Below are 17,953 nucleotides of genomic sequence, written 5' to 3'. Positions count from 1 at the left end.
GCACAAGCGTCAAGGTGGCTTCAAGCATGAAATTTCAGCTATTTAAAGGATTGGAAGTCTGAAGAAAGCCATGTTTTTAAAAGTTGGATTCAGTTTTGGCACCATTTCGAGCAGCGGTCCCCAACCCCCGGGCCACGGATCGGTCCGTGAGTCGTTTGGTACCGGGCCGCTAGTTGAGGCTTGGGTGTAAAATTGATGGTTTTCAGGGTTTTCATCATTAACTCAGTTTCCCTCGGTCTTTTCCCGTGTTGTAGTTTTTATTTTGAAAGAAATATTTATGCGTTACCATAGCGACCAGAGAGCATTAGGGGCAGAGAGGAGGACGTTACTCTCAATGTTGTTGGCACATTTCAGGAGGACGGTGCTAATAAAGTTACTCAATTACACAGTGAATTTGCGTTTATTATTATATTTACAAAATACCACAGTTTTGGTCTTGGTCATATAATTTTATTTTGTTGTATTATCCGTGACACCTTAAAGGGCGGTCCGTGAAAATATTGTCTGACATTAAACCGGTCCGTGGCGCAAAAAAGGTTGGGGACCGCTGTCATAGAGAGAACCAACTTCTAACTTGTACAGTAGGGACTCATCCAAAGGTCCATCTGAGCCAAGAAAAACTCTTAAAAACTAGTCAACATAAAACCAACACTTTAGGATTGACAGAGCCAAGATAAACATCCTGGCTTTTTGGGTCTGTATTTGGTTTGCTGGGTTCACACAGTAAAACATCTTGTTTACAAATGTGTTACATGGGGTGGGGCTATAGCTCAGGAGGTAGAGCAGGTCATCTACTGATTGGAAGGTTGGCGGTTCAATCCCTGGCTCCCCCTAGTCTGCATGCCAAATATCCTTGGGGAAGATACTAACCGATGCATCCATTGGAGTATGAATGTGTGTGAATGGTAGTTAGAAGGCACTTAAAAACATAGAAGACAGCGCTTGGGTGATTGTGGCATGTTGTATAGAGCACTTTGAGTACTCTGGGAGAGTAGAAAAGTGCGATATAAGAACCAGTCAATTTACCATTTACATGTTCTTTTAAATGATTACTAATGCCACACTAGAATGTCAGTTGACAGATACTTACGGTACCATTCAATAACCCAATTCTGTGTACTGATGAGTATTGAAGCAGGCAGCACACAGCTACAACTGTTTTAGTCTATCTATAGTAGTAACCCCAGCAGCACAGGAAAAAAAAACCCCTTGCAAAACGACAAAGCAAATACTATATGTGGAAGTTGTGAAGTTATGTGTTATGTTTTATGCGTGCAGCTGTCACAATAGCTTTGTTTTGGATCGTTGATAAGAAAAGGCAGAGTCATCTATGCAAGTGCTTTGTGTTTGGGCAGGGGTAGGTGGGGCTAAGGTTGACCCAAGAAAACACAGTCACGTGAAGCAAACAATATTATGTTGTTTTGCACCAAGGGAGGAAATACTTCCAATTTAGTGAAGTACCTAATAGGCCAACACCCAGATCTGTTCAAAAAAATTCAAGTTAAGCATGTTTCAGTTCACAGTATGTTATCCTGAAATGCACATCTCCATTGGGTTTGAGAAAGCTGACACTGCCATTGAGAAATCAACAAAAATTTCTGCAACGGGTAACACCAAATGCTAATGTTGTGCTACCATAAAAGCACTATAACATCAACAGGATACTATGGCAACCATCTTAACATTTCAGCCTGTGTCTTGTCATCAAAGCACGTTGTCAAAATTTTAAATAAATGAGCAGCGACCATGTCAGTGTTTTAAAACGACTTAAATGTAAAGTTTAAGTACGTTGGTTATTGAGAATTCTACTGGTATTGGACACCGGAATACCAGTACTACAATTCTGGGATTTGTGATCTCTCTTTCCAAGACTGTGCCAGGTTTAAAAGGCTTGAGAGTATTGTCTGGTGTAAATGTGATTTCCTACAACAGTGTGTGATGTCTCTGAACTCCAAGACACGGATACGTTACTTACAGTCTGACTGCAGGAGTATTTGGAAGACACGTGGAAGTTGACCATATCTTCACCCACGATGATGTATGAAACTCCATAACCATCGTCAGCAACCTGACATGACAGTGAAGACACGAGGTTTCGTATTAACGCCTCACATACCACCCACCACAAATACATTATCTAGTCTCCTTGTCTTAAAAGATGTAAATGTGCCCACTCACAGGTCCAAAGCCCCCACCAAGCGAGATGAAATCTGGGTGGTTCTTCAGGTCGAACAGATTCATCTGCTGAACTGGAGTCTGACTGGTGGAGAGACGCCAAGGCTCAGACAGAACCTTAAATGAGGGATTGAATGAGAAAAAAAATGGGGTGAACATGCAGAAGCAGATGTGTCCAGCTAGAAGACACCAAATTCCACAAAAGCTAATTATAATGTTTTGAGTGTCGCTGTGGTTAGCACTTTCGCTGCAGAGCACGAAGGTCCTGAGTTCAATTCCACCATCAGGCCGGGGAGCCTCTCTTCGGCTTCCTCCCACATTCCAAAGACACGCAGTTAGTGCGGTTAGGTCAAAAGATCATTCTAAATTGAATGTGAGTGCGAATGGTTGTCTGTCGCTATGTGTTAGCCCTGCAAAATGTCCAGGGTGTACCCTGCCCCTCACCCTGTGGTAGCTGGAATAGGCTGCAGCCTGGATGGAAGGACAGCTTTGCATTCTTGACTGATTATATACATCGACTCTTAATTGGATCAATATGGACTGCACAAAGGGAGCCAATAGTCATGTATTCATAATATGTTAGATATGCATCTTTAACCTCCTAGGACCTGGCGTCCACATATGTGGACATCACATTTTGGGTTATTTAGACCAAAATACTCAATTTTGCTCTACAAGCACTTGGTATCCACATACGAGAACATTATACTGCTACTGTTCTATCAAAATTTTAAATGAATATCCTCATATTTGGCTCTTATTTTTCTTAAAAACAAAAATAAGGTAAAAAAAAAAAAAAAAAAAAAAATCTGGTAATTCTTTGTTTTTACATTCATCGGGCTCCAATGTGACCAAATATCAAAGAGAAATTAAAAATGCATGCCGTGGAAGAGTTCGGGTCTATTTGCAAAGGAGTGGATCTCACTTTGAGGGATACTGCACTGTCATATGGTGGAAACTCCAATCCATCAATAAGACTGTAGAGTCACTGGAAATCCTTTTTCTCTTTACTCACTAAGCATGTTGTGTGCAGTACAACTGGAAACTAGAGCCTGAGGACATAACGTCATCAGGATAGTGTTCTGATCTGAAAGCTACATCCATACTTGGGGATATATGGGAGTGTTCACTTGCTTTCTCTGTCTTCTGTCCACCTGACATCAGAGTCTTTGGTGTTTGCGTCTTGTTGCAAGTTTGTTTTGTCCAACAAGAATGCTGCTAAAGAAGTGCACGTCCATTTAAATCAATGCAATCTGTTTACATATGAAGACAGTCATGATTTTTGAAAGAGCTGAAACTCATTCACGTTGGTCCCGTTTAATCTGTTTGGACTGTTAAACCAAACAGTCTATGAATACATCTAAATGTAGCCACCCTCCGGAAACGAGCCAAGGCTTACTTCTTTGAGGAAAGGCGACTCCACTCCCAAGTATTTGGAGACCACGTAAAGGCAGAAGAGATGTCTGTCGATTCCTGCTCCAGTCATAGCCATCCGATAAAGGTTCTGGTGCTTCTCAGAAGCCAGTTGGAAAAGGCGTCTGCATTCTTCCTCTGTCTGTCAAAGCAAACAAACTTCTGTTAGATCAAGACCAGTCCTGTCCGTACTAACTAGCAATTATGAACTTACTGCTGCTGTGCTATGTGGGTGAATGTGTACACATGTTGCTCCTGCTGGATGATTTAACACATAACTACCAACAGTTTGATCCACACAGCTTACCAGTTGGATTTCTGTAGACCCACTCCAAGTGTTAAACTCAAAATAACAAAAGGTGGATTTAGATGGTGTGTGTGTGCGTGTGTAATTGCTGGTGAATACAGTGTACTGCCCTGCAGTGTGTTCTACATACACTGCAGGCACATTAACTTTCATGTTCACTGCTGCATGCAGAGAGGTGCTCTGAATGGTATCCTTTCTGCCATTACCCAACTTGTTGACCTTAGGCCTACGGCTGAGGAACTTGAGCAATATTCCAATGTTGTTCTCACTGGTTCACTCAGCTAAGTTTGGACAGGCACCTTGACAACTGGCACTCTGCATTCATTAATTTTTTCTTTTTCAACTTTAAGCTTAAACTTAAAAAAAAAAAAAAAATGAATAACAAGTATTTTAGTACTTCAGTACCTCTCCACTCTCCAGAGCTTTGATGAAAGCGCAGCTCTCGTTGGAGCAGGAACGCACAGTCTCTGTCCGGCCCTCCCTGAACAGGCGGGTCATTGATGCCTCGTAAGTCAGACAAAAGCCACTGCGATCCTGGAAGGAGAAAAGTGAAAGCAGGAGGGGAGAAGTGGTTTGAAGCACTAGAAGCAAAACTGGACATGCTAGCTGATATGTGTGTGTGCTACAGATCTGTTCAGAACGGAGGATTTTTCCACTTTGATAATACAAAAAGAATATTGTGTTACAATTGAAGAGGGAAAAAAAGGGGGCAAAGCTTCCTTTGAAGGGTAGGAGATAACTACTCCAGGGATCAGGAAAGTCAATTTTGATAAAAGCCTACCATTATAAAGAAAATGGTTATTAAGGAGTTACACAGGACTTAAGGAATGAATAAAATCTCCACCTGATAAGCAAAGTCACTAACGCCATCAACACGAATATCCATCCTTAATGATATATTGCAGTCACATGCACATCACATGGGTTTTTAGGTCGTCTCATGGAAACACAGGAAGATTGAAAAGTTGCAAAGACTGAATACAGGCCTGCAGTTGTGTTTTCTTGGCTTGTAAAGCCAGAGATTAACAACAAAATTCATATACAGGGTGTATCGAAAAGAATAATCTGATTTCAGAAGGCACGATATTTTAAAATATGTTTTGTAGGGAGCTGTCTGCTCAGTATGTTATTTGTACAAGCTGTGATGTTTTTGTGTTCTTTGAGTGTTGTACATAATAATTGTAAATTAAATAATGGTATATCACTGATAAACAACTGTCTACTTTCTAGTTTCTAAATCCAAATGGTGTGTAGGATGCCCACGGTCCCTTATTTATTTTTGGTGGATGTTTTTGTTTAATGTTCTACTCCAGTACTGCTATCAGGACTGGACATCAGTTGTCCAGCAATAATATTTAAAGGAACAAAATGTCTGTGTGTGCTCACCATGGTTGGCACTTCTTTATTTACAGTGGGGCAAAAAAGTATTTAGTCAGCCACCGATTGTGCAAGTGCCCCCACCTAAAATGATGACAGAGGCCAGTAATTTGCACCAGAGGTACACGTCAACTGTGAGAGACAGAATGTGAAAAAAAAAAAAATCCATGAATACACATGGTAGGATTTGTAAAGAATTTATTCGTAAATCAGGGTGGCAAATAAGTATTTGGTCACCTCAAACATGGAAAATCTCTGGCTCCCACAGACCTGTAACGTCTTCTGTAAGACGCTTTTCTGTCCCCCACTCATTACCTGTATGAATGGCACCTGTTCGAACTCATCATCTGTATAAAAGACACCTGTCCACAGCCTCAAACAGTCAGACTCCAAGGCCATGGCCAAGACCAAAGAGCTCTCGAAGGACACCAGGAAAAGTATTGTAGACCTGCACCAGGCTGGGAAGAGTGAATCTACAATAGGCAAGCAGCTTGGTGTGAAAAAATCAACTGTGGGAGCAATCATCAGAAAATGGAAGACATACAAGACCACTGATAATCTCCCACGATCTGGGGCTCCACGCAAGATCTCATCCCGTGGGGTCAAAATGATCATGAGAACGGTGAGCAAAGATCCCAGAACCACACGGGGGGACCTGGTGAATGACCTGCAGAGAGCTGGGACCAAAGTAACAAAGGTCACCATCAGTAACACACTAAAACGGCAGGGAATCAGATCCCGCAGTGCCAGACGTGTTCCGCTGCTGAAGCCAGTGCATGTCCAGGCCTGTCTGAAGTTCGCCAGAGAGCACATGGATGATACAGCAGAGGATTGGGAGAATGTCATGTGGTCAGATGAAACCAAAGTAGAACTTTTTGGTATAAACTCAACTCGTCGTGTTTGGAGGACGAAGAATACTGAGTTGCATCCCAAGAACACCATACCTACTGTGAAGCATGGGGGTGGAAACATCATGCTATGGGGCTGTTTTTCTGCCAAGGGGACAGGACGACTGATCCGTGTTAAGGACAGAATGAATGGGGCCATGTATCGTGAGATTTTGAGCCAAAACCTCCTTCCATCAGTGAGAACTTTGAAGATGAAACGCGGCTGGGTCTTCCAACATGACAATGATCCAAAACACACCGCCTGGGCAACAAAGGAGTGGCTCCGTAAGAAGCATTTGAAAGTCCTGGAGTGGCCTAGCCAGTCTCCAGACCTCAACCCCATAGAAAATCTGTGGCGGGAGTTGAAAGTCCGTGTTGCTCGGCGACAGCCCCAAAACATCACTGCTCTCGAGAAGATCTGCATGGAGGAATGGGCCAAAATACCAGCTACTGTGTGTGCAAACCTGGTAAAGACCTACAGTAAACGTTTGACCTCTGTTATTGCCAACAAAGGTTATGTTACAAAGTATTGAGTTGTATTTTTGTTATTGACCAAATACTTATTTGCCACCCTGATTTACGAATAAATTCTTTACAAATCCTACCATGTGTATTCATGGATTTTTTTTTTCACATTCTGTCTCTCACAGTTGACGTGTACCTCTGGTGCAAATTACTGGCCTCTGTCATTTTAGGTGGGGGCACTTGCACAATCGGTGGCTGACTAAATACTTTTTTGCCCCACTGTAACTTGACTGTAGTACAGTATGACTTAAGATTCAGCTGTGGACTCGATTTGGAAACTGAGAAGTCTTTCACTGTGTGTTACCCTGTAGTATGCCAGTTGTAAGCTGATCTGGATGAAGGCGTCTGGGCTGATCCGGCATTTCTTGATTCGTCCTTTGCCAAACTCTCTGAATGGAAACACGTGACAGTCAACATCATCTGCCAGCGCCTGTGCAACAGCTAGGGAACTGCTGACTTGAGCCTGAACCTGAAACACAGACAATCACACTGCAAAATTAGCATTGCGTGACAAGATTTTGGGTGAAAGTCAAAAAGCCCCAGATGTTGTCATACAAGGCAACGCCCTTTAAAAGAACGCATACCACATAAAGGTGGTAGCAGTTTTGTGTTTTGTCCATTTTTAGTGAAAGCAAAAGACTCAAGGAGTGAGCAGGCGTCATACAGAGCCTGTATCCATAACTGTACAAAATGAAGTACGAATGCACGAACCCAGACTTCCTTTTATGATGCCACATAAAACATTCGGAAAACTATTACTCCAAAATGTGGGCCTGTTGAAATTCGTGCTGATTTTTTTTTCCAATGGTTTACCAAAAATTAATACAATAAAGTCACAGAAAGAAAAATAACAGTACTTTGTCAGTTTCACTCTTGTTTAAGATTAGTATGACAGATTGCAGATATCACTGTACATCTCAGAGTCTTTTACATCAGTTGGTCCAATGCTAACTTCCATCTTTGTACATTTCTTCTGTGGATGAATTACAAGACAAAGCAACACCTACTTGACCCCACAGTGTGCCGAGGTCACTCCACTGTAGCTACAGTCCTATTCCCGTCTTCACCGGATAAATTTATATTCCTATTCAGGTGGAACATGGGTACTAGAGCACGGCGATGTGACCAAAAATATTTATCACGATATACATTTGAAAATTTGCGATAACGATATAACTGACGATATAATTGACACTAGACAAAATACTTTACAACTCCACAACTTTATTAGTGCAAAAAAACAAAAAACAAAACATCAATGTATTTTCACTTAAACAGGCAGCTGTTTTTTTATGTGCATTAAAGTTATATAAAAATGTAACAGTGCAAATGCAAATTCCTTGCGGACAGTTTAACCAAAAGGCATTTCCAGTGGAAATTGGCCGACATATCCTCAGCATAACCATGTATAATATCCACAAAACTTAAAAAGAAGAACAGTGCTCGGGGTTTCCATCAGCTGATGCATCAAAGCCTTTTATCACCAAGACCAATGAAAGGCAGATTCCTGATAGCTTACAATCCATTTGTAAACAAAGATAAGATTGAGCTCGTGTTTAGTACTTTTTATTACTTTGTTATATTACATTGTTTTCTGTGTGTATGTTACAAACTTTTTGTGTTGACTGGAAGTCCAGTTTTGTAATTTTGTAATACTGAGAAAAATACAGATACTTTACTGATAAAGCGTTTTTTATTATTTTTTAAATATTCTTACTACTTTTAAAAGTGATTGTAGGTAGTATTAGTTAAAGTAGAGCAGTGTACAAAATGGACAACTTTATTTTTAGATTAGATACCAGTCAGAATGTAGAGTCTGCGGTGGATCGTTTAACAACAGACATCTAAGATTCCCGCCGAGCAGACTGATGTGTGGAATGTTCCATTTCCGCTCATCAGTGTCTGGAATTCAGAGAGCTCTCAATTGTGAAGTTGGTCTCTTTCAATGACTAGAATACTTCTATGATTTTCTGAAATCCAGTCGACATCCATTCTTATTTATGGGTCCAAATTTAAATCACCGTCATCAATACTATATTATATGTAGAGTTAAGCACTCTAAACTGAGTTACAGTGTCCATATCATCATCGTATGTGCCATTTTTGATACTCTATTATTTAGCTCAGATCTGTTTTTAAATGAACAGATTATATTTTTAATTTTTACCCATGCTCCATCTACAACTTCATTACACAAGGTGGAAAGTTGATGTGCTACATCTTTAACATCTATTTTCAAAAATGAGTTGCCCAATTATAAATACAGTGGGGCAAAAAAAAAAGTATTTGGCAGCCACCAATTGTGCAAGTTGTCCCACTAAAAAAAAGATGAGACAGGCCTGTAATTTTAAGCATAAGTTCACTTAAAATTGTGAGAGATAGAATGTAAAACCCAAACCCAAGATATCACAATGTATGATTTTTAAAGAATTTGTATGCTGAAAATAAGTATTTAACACCTTCAAACAATGAAGAATTCTGCCCTCACAGATCTGTTATTTCTTCTTCAAGAAGCTCTTCTATCCTCCAGTCGTTACCTGTAATAATGCCATCTGTTTGAACTCATTATCTGTATAAAAGACACCTGCCCACGGCTACAAACAGTCAGACTCCAACCTCCACCATGGCCAAGACCAGAGAGCTGTCTAAGGACACCTGTTGGAGCAATTATTAGAAAATTGAATAAAAACAAGACCACTGACCATCTCCCCCGACCTGGGGGACCTGGGGCTCCATGCAAGATGTCACCTCAAGGGTTAGAAATGATGCTGAGAATGGTGAGGAAACAGCCCAGCACTACACAAGTTGAACTGGTCAATGACCTGAAGAGAGCTGGGACCACAGTAACAAAGGTTACTATTGGTAACACACTATGTCGTCATGGATTAAAATCCTGCAGCGCTCAACATTTCCCCATGTACAGCACATGTCCATGCCTGTCTAAAGTTGGCCAGAGACCATCTGGATGATCCAGCGGAGGACTGGGAGAATGCCATGCGGTCTGGAGTGGCCTAGCCAGTCTCCAGACCTCAACTGGATTGAGGTCATTTCTATTTTACATTCTTTTTCCTCACAGTAGAAGTGAACCTATGCTGAAAATTACAGGCCTCACTCATCTTTTTAAGCGGGACAAGTTCCACAATTGGTAGCTGACAAATACTTTTTTGCTCCACTGTATACAGTACCTAAACATTTTATAATAAACTCAAGTTAATCATCTCTAGCCGTTTAAAAAAAAAAAAAAAAAAATCAATACCCATTATCTATGACATACTCCTACATGTTTGTGTAATCCATGTAAACATCTGTCATGCCCTTATCTGCTCTTCTGCTCTACTTCCTGTGGCGCCTGAGAAGATTTGGCATGAACCCCAGAATACTTACAAACTTCTACCGATGCACCATTGAAAGTATTCTGACTGGCTGCATCACTACCTGGTATGGCAGCTGTAATGCTCTGGACAGCAAAGCTCTGCAGAGGGTGGTGAGATCAGCACAGCGCATCACCAGGACTGAACTGCCAGCCATGCAGGATCTCTACAGACAGCGCCAAGGAAGACACAGCAGATCCTCTCGATCCCAGCCACCCCAGCCACAGACTTTTCACACTCCTGCCATCCAGCAGGCGGTTCAGGAGCATCCAGACCCGCACTACTATGGCGTTATTTTTGTGCCACTATTCTGAGTGCGTGTAAAAAAAAAAAAAAATAAAAATAAAAATTGAGCGCATGTAAAGTTTTTGCATTTGCACCTGCTCGTAATGTGTTGCTTGCGCTCTCAGCATTTCTGCCCCTGCGCGTTCAAATCTTTCTGTACACCGTTATATTTGTGCCACAAAACCAGCCAATCACAGACTTGGATGCAAAAAAAATCTGATTGGCTGTTTTGGTCTCCAATCAGCTCGAAATGACGAAATGCAATATCCCAGAATCCATTTCGTGCAAAACTCAAACGAGGCAGTGGCGGAGGAACGCAGAGTGGCGGAGTTTGAAATTTTACTCTTTCTGGGTCACAAAATAAACTTTTAAGATATTTTCATGCGAGAATGGTGCTGTGTAAACTTCAAATATCTGCTCGATTCATCAAGACATCACATATTTGCAAAAGTGCTCTAACGTTTTCGGAGATGCCTGTTACCCACTAGCTGACCGCATAGCTTTTAATGATATAAGTTTCCATATATGCTTAGAGGTGTATAATCAATTGTGTAGTGATAGGATGTGTGATCTTTAGTAGGCTTTATGTACATTCCAGGGTGTTCTGGTATTCAAACCCACATCCTGGGAGCATGGGAGAGGTCATACTTTGTTTTATTGTTTTATGGTAGGATAAACGTAGCTATGTTAGTTTTAGGCTAAGTGCATTTTGTTTCGATGAACTGCTGGACTTCCAGGTCAGCAGGTTTAGGAAGTCATTTACGGGGTCACCCACTGACCCCACACACACATACACGCGCACACACACACACACACACACTGATGTATAAATAAAGACCAGGGCAGTGGCACGGCGCGAGTCTCAGAGCCCGCACTTCTGTGTGAGTACTGTGGCTGCCCTTGCTTGCAAGTAACTAACTGCAGTGTGTGTTTCTCCTCTCTGATTCTCAACTGAAGAAGTGTTTTAGAATAAATCTCCTGACAGGTTTAAACAATGAAAGGTGGTGGATTAGCCAATTGGTCATGATCAACTCTGAGCTGGACCAATTACAATACATCCGTACTGAGGGGAAAAGGAACGCGATTCGTCCCGGACTTCAGCGAGAATGAAAAAGACACAAAGCTGGAGTTATTCTGTCTTTATGCTGTCAGCTGCCTCTTCTTCTCTCATTTTCTCCCCCTCCCTCTTCTGTTGCTACTTCAATCATGAAACTGATCAATGATCAGCTGATCGGCTTCTCTCTCTTGTTTGTTTATCGCCCACTTTGCGCCAGAAAGAGTAAACCAGTGGATGCTGCGCTAAACAACAGCAGCACATTCAAGCTTGATCAGCTGTTGTTAGAATTTATTTAATATTACTTTCTAGTATCAGCTGATGTTTGCTGGAGCCACAGCTGTGAAAGCTGCTGGTTTGATATCGGTTTGGATATGTCAAATGATGTCTGGTCCCCTCCCCAATCAGTCCAGGAGTGACATGTTTAGCCGCATGTTCTCCTTAAATTGCTGGCTGTCTGAGTGGTGTCCCAGGAACGATGTGGGCTTCATAGATAATTGGCAAACCTTCTGGAGGAAACCTGGTCTTGTTAGGAGAGACGGCATCCATCCCACTTTGGATGGAGCAGCTCTCATTTCTAGAAATATGGACCAATTTATTAAACCCCCCAAAATATGACTATCCAGAGTTGGGACCAGGAAGCAGAGTTGCAGTCTTACACGCCTCTCTGCAGCTTCTCTCCTCCTGCTACCCCCCAAAAACCCATCTCCATTGAGACTGTGTCAGCTCCCAAAAAGACAAAAAACAAACTAAAAACCAGCAATAAACAACTTAAACATAAAAAATCACAAAGAAAGAACAATACAGTATCCACATCTGAACCAAAGAGTAAAACAGTGAAATGTGGATTATTAAATATTAGGTCTCTCTCCTCCAAGTCTCTGTTAGTACATGACTTAATAATTGATCAACAAATCGATTTACTCTGCCTTACAGAAACCTGGTTGCAGCAGGATGATTATGTTAGTTTAAATGAATCAACACCCCCGAGTCATTCTAACTACCAGAAACCTCGAAGCACAGGCCGAGGGGGCGGTGTGGCAGCAATTTTTCACACCAGCCTATTAATTAACGAAAGACCAAGACAGACTTTTAATTCATTTGAAAGCCTGATGCTTAGCCTCGTCCACCGCAGCTGTAAAACTCAGAAACCAGTCTTACTTGTTATCATCTATCGTCCACCTGGGCCTTACACAGAGTTTCTCTCTGATTTCTCAGACTTTTTATCTGATTTAGTGCTCAGCTCAGATAAAATAATTATTGTGGGTGATTTTAACATCCATGTAGATGCTAAAAATGACAGCCTCAACATGGCATTTAATCTGTTATTAGACTCAATTGGCTTCTCTCAAAATGTAAAAGAACCCACCCACCACTTTAATCACACTCTAGATCTTGTTTTAACATATGGCATAGAAACTGAACATTTAACAGTGTTTCCTGAAAACCCTCTGCTGTCTGATCATTTCCTGATAACATTCACATTTACAATAATTGATTACACAGCAGTGGAGAGTAGACTTTATCAAAGTAGATGTCTTTCTGAAAGTGCTGTAACTAAGTTTAAGAATATAATCCACCCACTGTTATCATCTTCAATGCCCTGTACCAACATAGAGCAGAGCAGCTATCTGAACGCTACTCCAACAGAGGTCGATTATCTTGTTAATAATTTTACCTCCTCACTACGTACGACTCTGGATACTGTAGCTCCTGTGAAAACTAAGGCCTCAAATCCGAAGTACCTGACTCCGTGGTATAATTCTCAAACACGTAGCCTAAAGCAGATGACTCGTAAGCTGGAGAGGAAATGGCGTGTCACAAATTTAGAGGATCATCATTTAGCCTGGAGAAATAGTTTGCTGCTTTATAAGAAAGCCCTCCGCAAAGCCAGAACATCTTACTATTCGTCACTGATTGAAGAAAATAAGAACAACCCCAGGTTTCTCTTCAGCACTGTAGCCAGGCTGACAAAAAGTCAGAGCTCTACTGAGCCAACCATCCCTTTAACGTTAACTAGTAATGACTTCATGAACTTCTTCACAAATAAAATTTTTATCATTAGAGAAAAAATTACCAATAATCATCCCACAGATGTAATATTATCTACAGCTACTCTTAGTACCATTGATGTTAAGTTAGACTCTTTTTCTCCAATTGATCTTTCTGAGTTAACTTCAATAATTAATTCCTCCAAACCATCAACGTGTCTTTTAGACCCCATTCCTACAAAACTGCTCAAAGAAGTCCTGCCATTAATTAATTCTTCGATCTTAAATATGATCAACCTATCTCTAATAATCGGCTATGTACCACAGGCCTTCAAGGTGGCTGTAGTTAAACCTTTACTTAAAAAGCATCTCTAGACCCAGTTGTCTTAGCTAATTATAGGCCAATCTCCAACCTTCCTTTCATATCAAACATCCTTGAAAGAGTAGTTGTCAAACAGCTAACAGATCATCTGCAGAGGAATGGCTTATCTGAAGAGTTTCAGTCAGGTTTCAGAGCTCATCACAGCACAGAAACAGCTTTAGTGAAGGTTACAAATGATCTTCTTATGGCCTCTGACAGTGGACTCATCTCTGTGCTTGTCCTGCTAGACCTCAGTGCTGCGTTCGATACTGTTGACCATAATATCCTATTAGAGCTATTAGAACATGCTGTAGGTATTACAGGTACTGCACTGCAGTGGTTTGTATCATATCTATCTAATAGACTCCAATTTGTTCAAGTAAATGGAGAGTCCTCTTCACACACTAAGGTCAATTATGGTGTTCCACAGGGTTCAGTGCTAGGACCAATTCTGTTTACATTATACATGCTTCCCTTAGGCAACATCATTAGAAGACATAGCATAAATTTTCACTGCTATGCAGATGACACGCAGCTCTATCTATCCATGAAGCCAGGTAACACACACCAATTAGTTAAACTGCAGGAATGTCTTAAAGACATAAAGACCTGGATGGCCGCTAACTTTCTGCTTCTTAATTCAGATAAAACTGAGGTTATTGTACTCGGCCCTGAAAATCTTAGAAATATGGTATCTAAGCAGATTCTTACTCTGGATGGCATTACCTTGGCCTCCAGTAACACTGTGAGAAACCTTGGAGTCATTTTTGACCAGGACATGTCCTTCAACGCACATATTAAACAAATATGTAAGACTGCTTTCTTCCATTTGCGCAACATCTCTAAAATTAGAAATATCCTGTCTCAGAGTGATGCTGAAAAACTAGTTCATGCATTTATTACTTCCAGGCTGGACTACTGTAATTCTTTATTATCAGGATGTCCTAAAAACTCACTGAAAAGCCTTCAGCTGATCCAAAATGCTGCAGCAAGAGTCCTGACAGGGACTAGAAAGAGAGAGCAGATTTCTCCTGTTTTGGCTTCCCTTCATTGGCTTCCTGTTAAATCCAGAATTGAATTCAAAATCCTGCTCCTCACATACAAGGTCTTAAATAATCAGGCCCCATCTTATCTTAATGACCTTGTAGTACCATATCACCCTATTAGAGCCCTTCGCTCTCGCTCTGCAGGCTTACTTGTTGTTCCTAGAGTATTTAAAAGTAGAATGGGAGGGAGAGCCTTCAGTTTTCAGGCCCCTCTTCTGTGGAACCAGCTTCCAGTTTGGATTCGGGAGACAGACACTATCTCTACTTTCAAGATTAGGCTTAAAACTTTCCTTTTTGCTAAAGCATATAGTTAGGGCTGGACCAGGTGACCCTGAATCCTCCCTTAGTTATGCTGCAATAGACGTAGGCTGCCGGGGATTCCCATGATGCATTGAGTTTTTCCCTTCCAGTCACCTTTCTCACTCACTATGTGTTAATAGACCTCTCTGCATCGAATCATATCTGTTATTAATCTCTGTCTCTCTTCCACATCATGTCTTTATCCTGTTTTCCTTCTCTCACCCCAACCGGTCGCAGCAGATGGCCCCGCCCCTCCCTGAGCCTGGTTCTGCCGGAGGTTTCTTCCTGTTAAAAGGGAGTTTTTCCTTCCCACTGTCGCCAAAGTGCTTGCTCATAGGGGGTCATATGATTGTTGGGTTTTTCTCTGTATTTATTATTGTGCTATCTACTGTACAATATAAAGCGCCTTGAGGCGACTTTTGTTATGATTTGGCGCTATATAAATAAAACTGAATTGAATTGAACTGAACTGAATAGATGTGGTGAGAGGGAAACATGAAGGTGATACAAATCATACATAACAACAAGACAGTGCACATCACTGTCACAACAGCGTTTGTTTTAGTTCAAAGGCTTTATGGGTTTTCCTGTAATACCTGGTGGTGTAATCTGTGATTTTTTGTCAGTTCAGCCTTATAGATAGAGAGAGATGATATAGATAGAGATCGATAGATATATAGATACATAGATAGATATATAGAGATATATCTCTATATATCTATCTATCTATCGATCTCTATCTATATCATCTCTCTCTCTCTCTCTCTCTCTCTCTATATTTATTATGTTTAACCCGAGTGACCACCCGGTCAGCTGGTGGGTAACAGGCATCTTATGCAAATATGTGATGTCTTGATGAATCGAGCAGATATTTGAAGTTTACACAGCACCATTCTCGCATGAAAATATCTTAAAAGTTTATTTTGTGACCCAGAAAGAGTAAAATTTCAAACTCCGCCACTCTGTGTTCCTCTGCCACTGCCTCGTTTGAGTTTTGGACGAAATGGATTCTGGGATACTGCATGTCGTCATTTCGAGCTGATTGGAGACCAAAACAGCCAATCAGATTTTTTTTGCATCCAAGTCTGTGATTGGCTGGTTTTGTGGCACAAATATAACGGTGTACAGAAAGAGTTGAACACGCACGGGCAGAAATGTTGAGAGCGCAAGTAACACATTGCGAGCATGCACAATACATTTTTTGCACGCAGCAATGAATTTTGTTCACTCAAATTTAGCTTTTCTTCGCTCAAAATAAATGTCTCCTCAAAATGCAACACTTGCTCCTGCAAAAAATTTTTTTATGTGCGCTCAGAATAGTGGCACAAAAATAACGCCATACACTACCAGACACAGAAACAGTTTTTACCCACAAGCCATCAGACTTTTTAACTGCTGAAATTCCATACACACCATTACAATTACAGGACTCTGCACACTGTCACGTCAACAAATGCTACTTAAATGCTCGTTGCACAACTTTGTACAACCTGCAAATACACCTGCACAAACTTGTAAATACCAACTAAATTCTCTAATATTTAATACTTTTTTCCTCTCGTCGTCGTCGCCACTGCTTATTTCTGTTATTTTCTACTCAATATAACTGCACACTCTCTATATGCTCATGTAAAGCTGAGGAGCACGAGCCAAAGAATTTCATTATGGATAAATGTGGCTACACTGTTTATCTGTACATGACAAGAAAACTTGAATCTGACTTTTTAATGGCACTACAAACTTCTTAAAGTGTACAGTATTTAAAAAGAAAACAAAATGACTCAGAATACAGCACTGTCCCCTTAAAAGTAAATACTGCCAGGAGAGAGAGTCACCTTGGCAGAAGTTTATGTTCCAAGTGCTTCTTGTTGATTTTAATGATATTGAAGCCAGAAGTTGGAGGACCAAGTGAATGTTGGAAAAAGTAAGCAGCAGCCTTTATGCTTCTTTCAGAAACCAACTCTTTCCTCTTTTTACTGACTGTATGTGTTAAGACAAGGTCACTTTTATGTAGAAACAATTTGTAAAAGAAAAAAGACATGGCTAAGTACACAGACCACCTAGAGCTTTTCAGAGTGCTTCACATTAAAAGGTTCATTAACAAACACACGACACACACTCATCTATGGACGCACAGACAAACGTTTCCGATATTTTGGTTTACAAGGTTACACCTCTAATCTGGTCAAGCACCTCGTACGCTGCCACAGGAATGTGAAATTCACAGAGAAACCCCCACCGACACGCCCGCTGCGGCGCCGGGTAAACCTCCACCTGCTCCTGCTAAACAGGTAAAACAGTCATTTATGTTTTAGTGGGTTTGGTTCAGTCTCACATTTCTTGGCATCTTCTCCATCTACTAGTACAGAGTCAAAGCAGTTCTCAAATTGATTCAGCAACACAGTTATGTGGGTGCTTGAGAGCTCTACTAAGTTTCACAGGTTTCCAGGATATGCAAAATTGAATAGAAAACATGATCTAAAATAAAAGAAATGAATGCATTGAAACGATGACTGGAAAAAACGAAAGTGAAGCCAAGGAAAAGGCAAATGTGAAATTGAAAGTATTTTGCAGACACCACACTAAATGGAGACAAGCGTCTTCTTTGTGGGTGTAGGAAGAAAAAGTTGGACAAGCAGGGCGTGAAAAACAGGGCAGACCAGCAGAGACTGGAGCAAAATGAAAGACTAACACCATCATCATCCTTCCCGAGCACAAACATTTTATCATTACTGTCTACTATCACCACAGAATTCATTTCAGGATTGATGAGACAGGCTATCAGTTTGGATGACAGCCTCACCACAGTGCTGTTGTTTGAGCTCCAGGTCCAGTTCTGCTCATTTCTAGTGGAAACCATC

The 17,953-nt window shown here is 41.0% G+C and overlaps 1 protein-coding gene across 1 annotated transcript in view; it reads right to left on the bottom strand.

The window, feature by feature from the left end:
• The window catches only part of cpt1a2b (carnitine palmitoyltransferase 1A2b), a 59,839-nt gene that overhangs the window by 5,067 nt on the left and 36,819 nt on the right, over nt 1-17,953 (bottom strand). The window contains exons 14-18 of the mRNA XM_003446465.5: nt 6,989-7,153; nt 4,301-4,429; nt 3,575-3,730; nt 2,179-2,292; nt 1,976-2,068 (exon numbers count right to left, since the gene is read on the bottom strand). Of these exons, the coding sequence (XP_003446513.1) occupies nt 1,976-2,068; nt 2,179-2,292; nt 3,575-3,730; nt 4,301-4,429; nt 6,989-7,153 (657 nt within the window). The remainder of the gene's footprint in view (nt 1-1,975; nt 2,069-2,178; nt 2,293-3,574; nt 3,731-4,300; nt 4,430-6,988; nt 7,154-17,953) is intronic.

The sequence above is a fragment of the Oreochromis niloticus genome, linkage group LG4 (genome assembly GCF_001858045.2).
Source record: "Oreochromis niloticus isolate F11D_XX linkage group LG4, O_niloticus_UMD_NMBU, whole genome shotgun sequence".
NCBI classification, from domain to species: Eukaryota; Metazoa; Chordata; class Actinopteri; order Cichliformes; family Cichlidae; genus Oreochromis; species Oreochromis niloticus.
The sequence above is the reverse complement of the archived record's forward strand: the minus strand, read 5'-3'. Positions and strand labels throughout refer to the sequence as shown.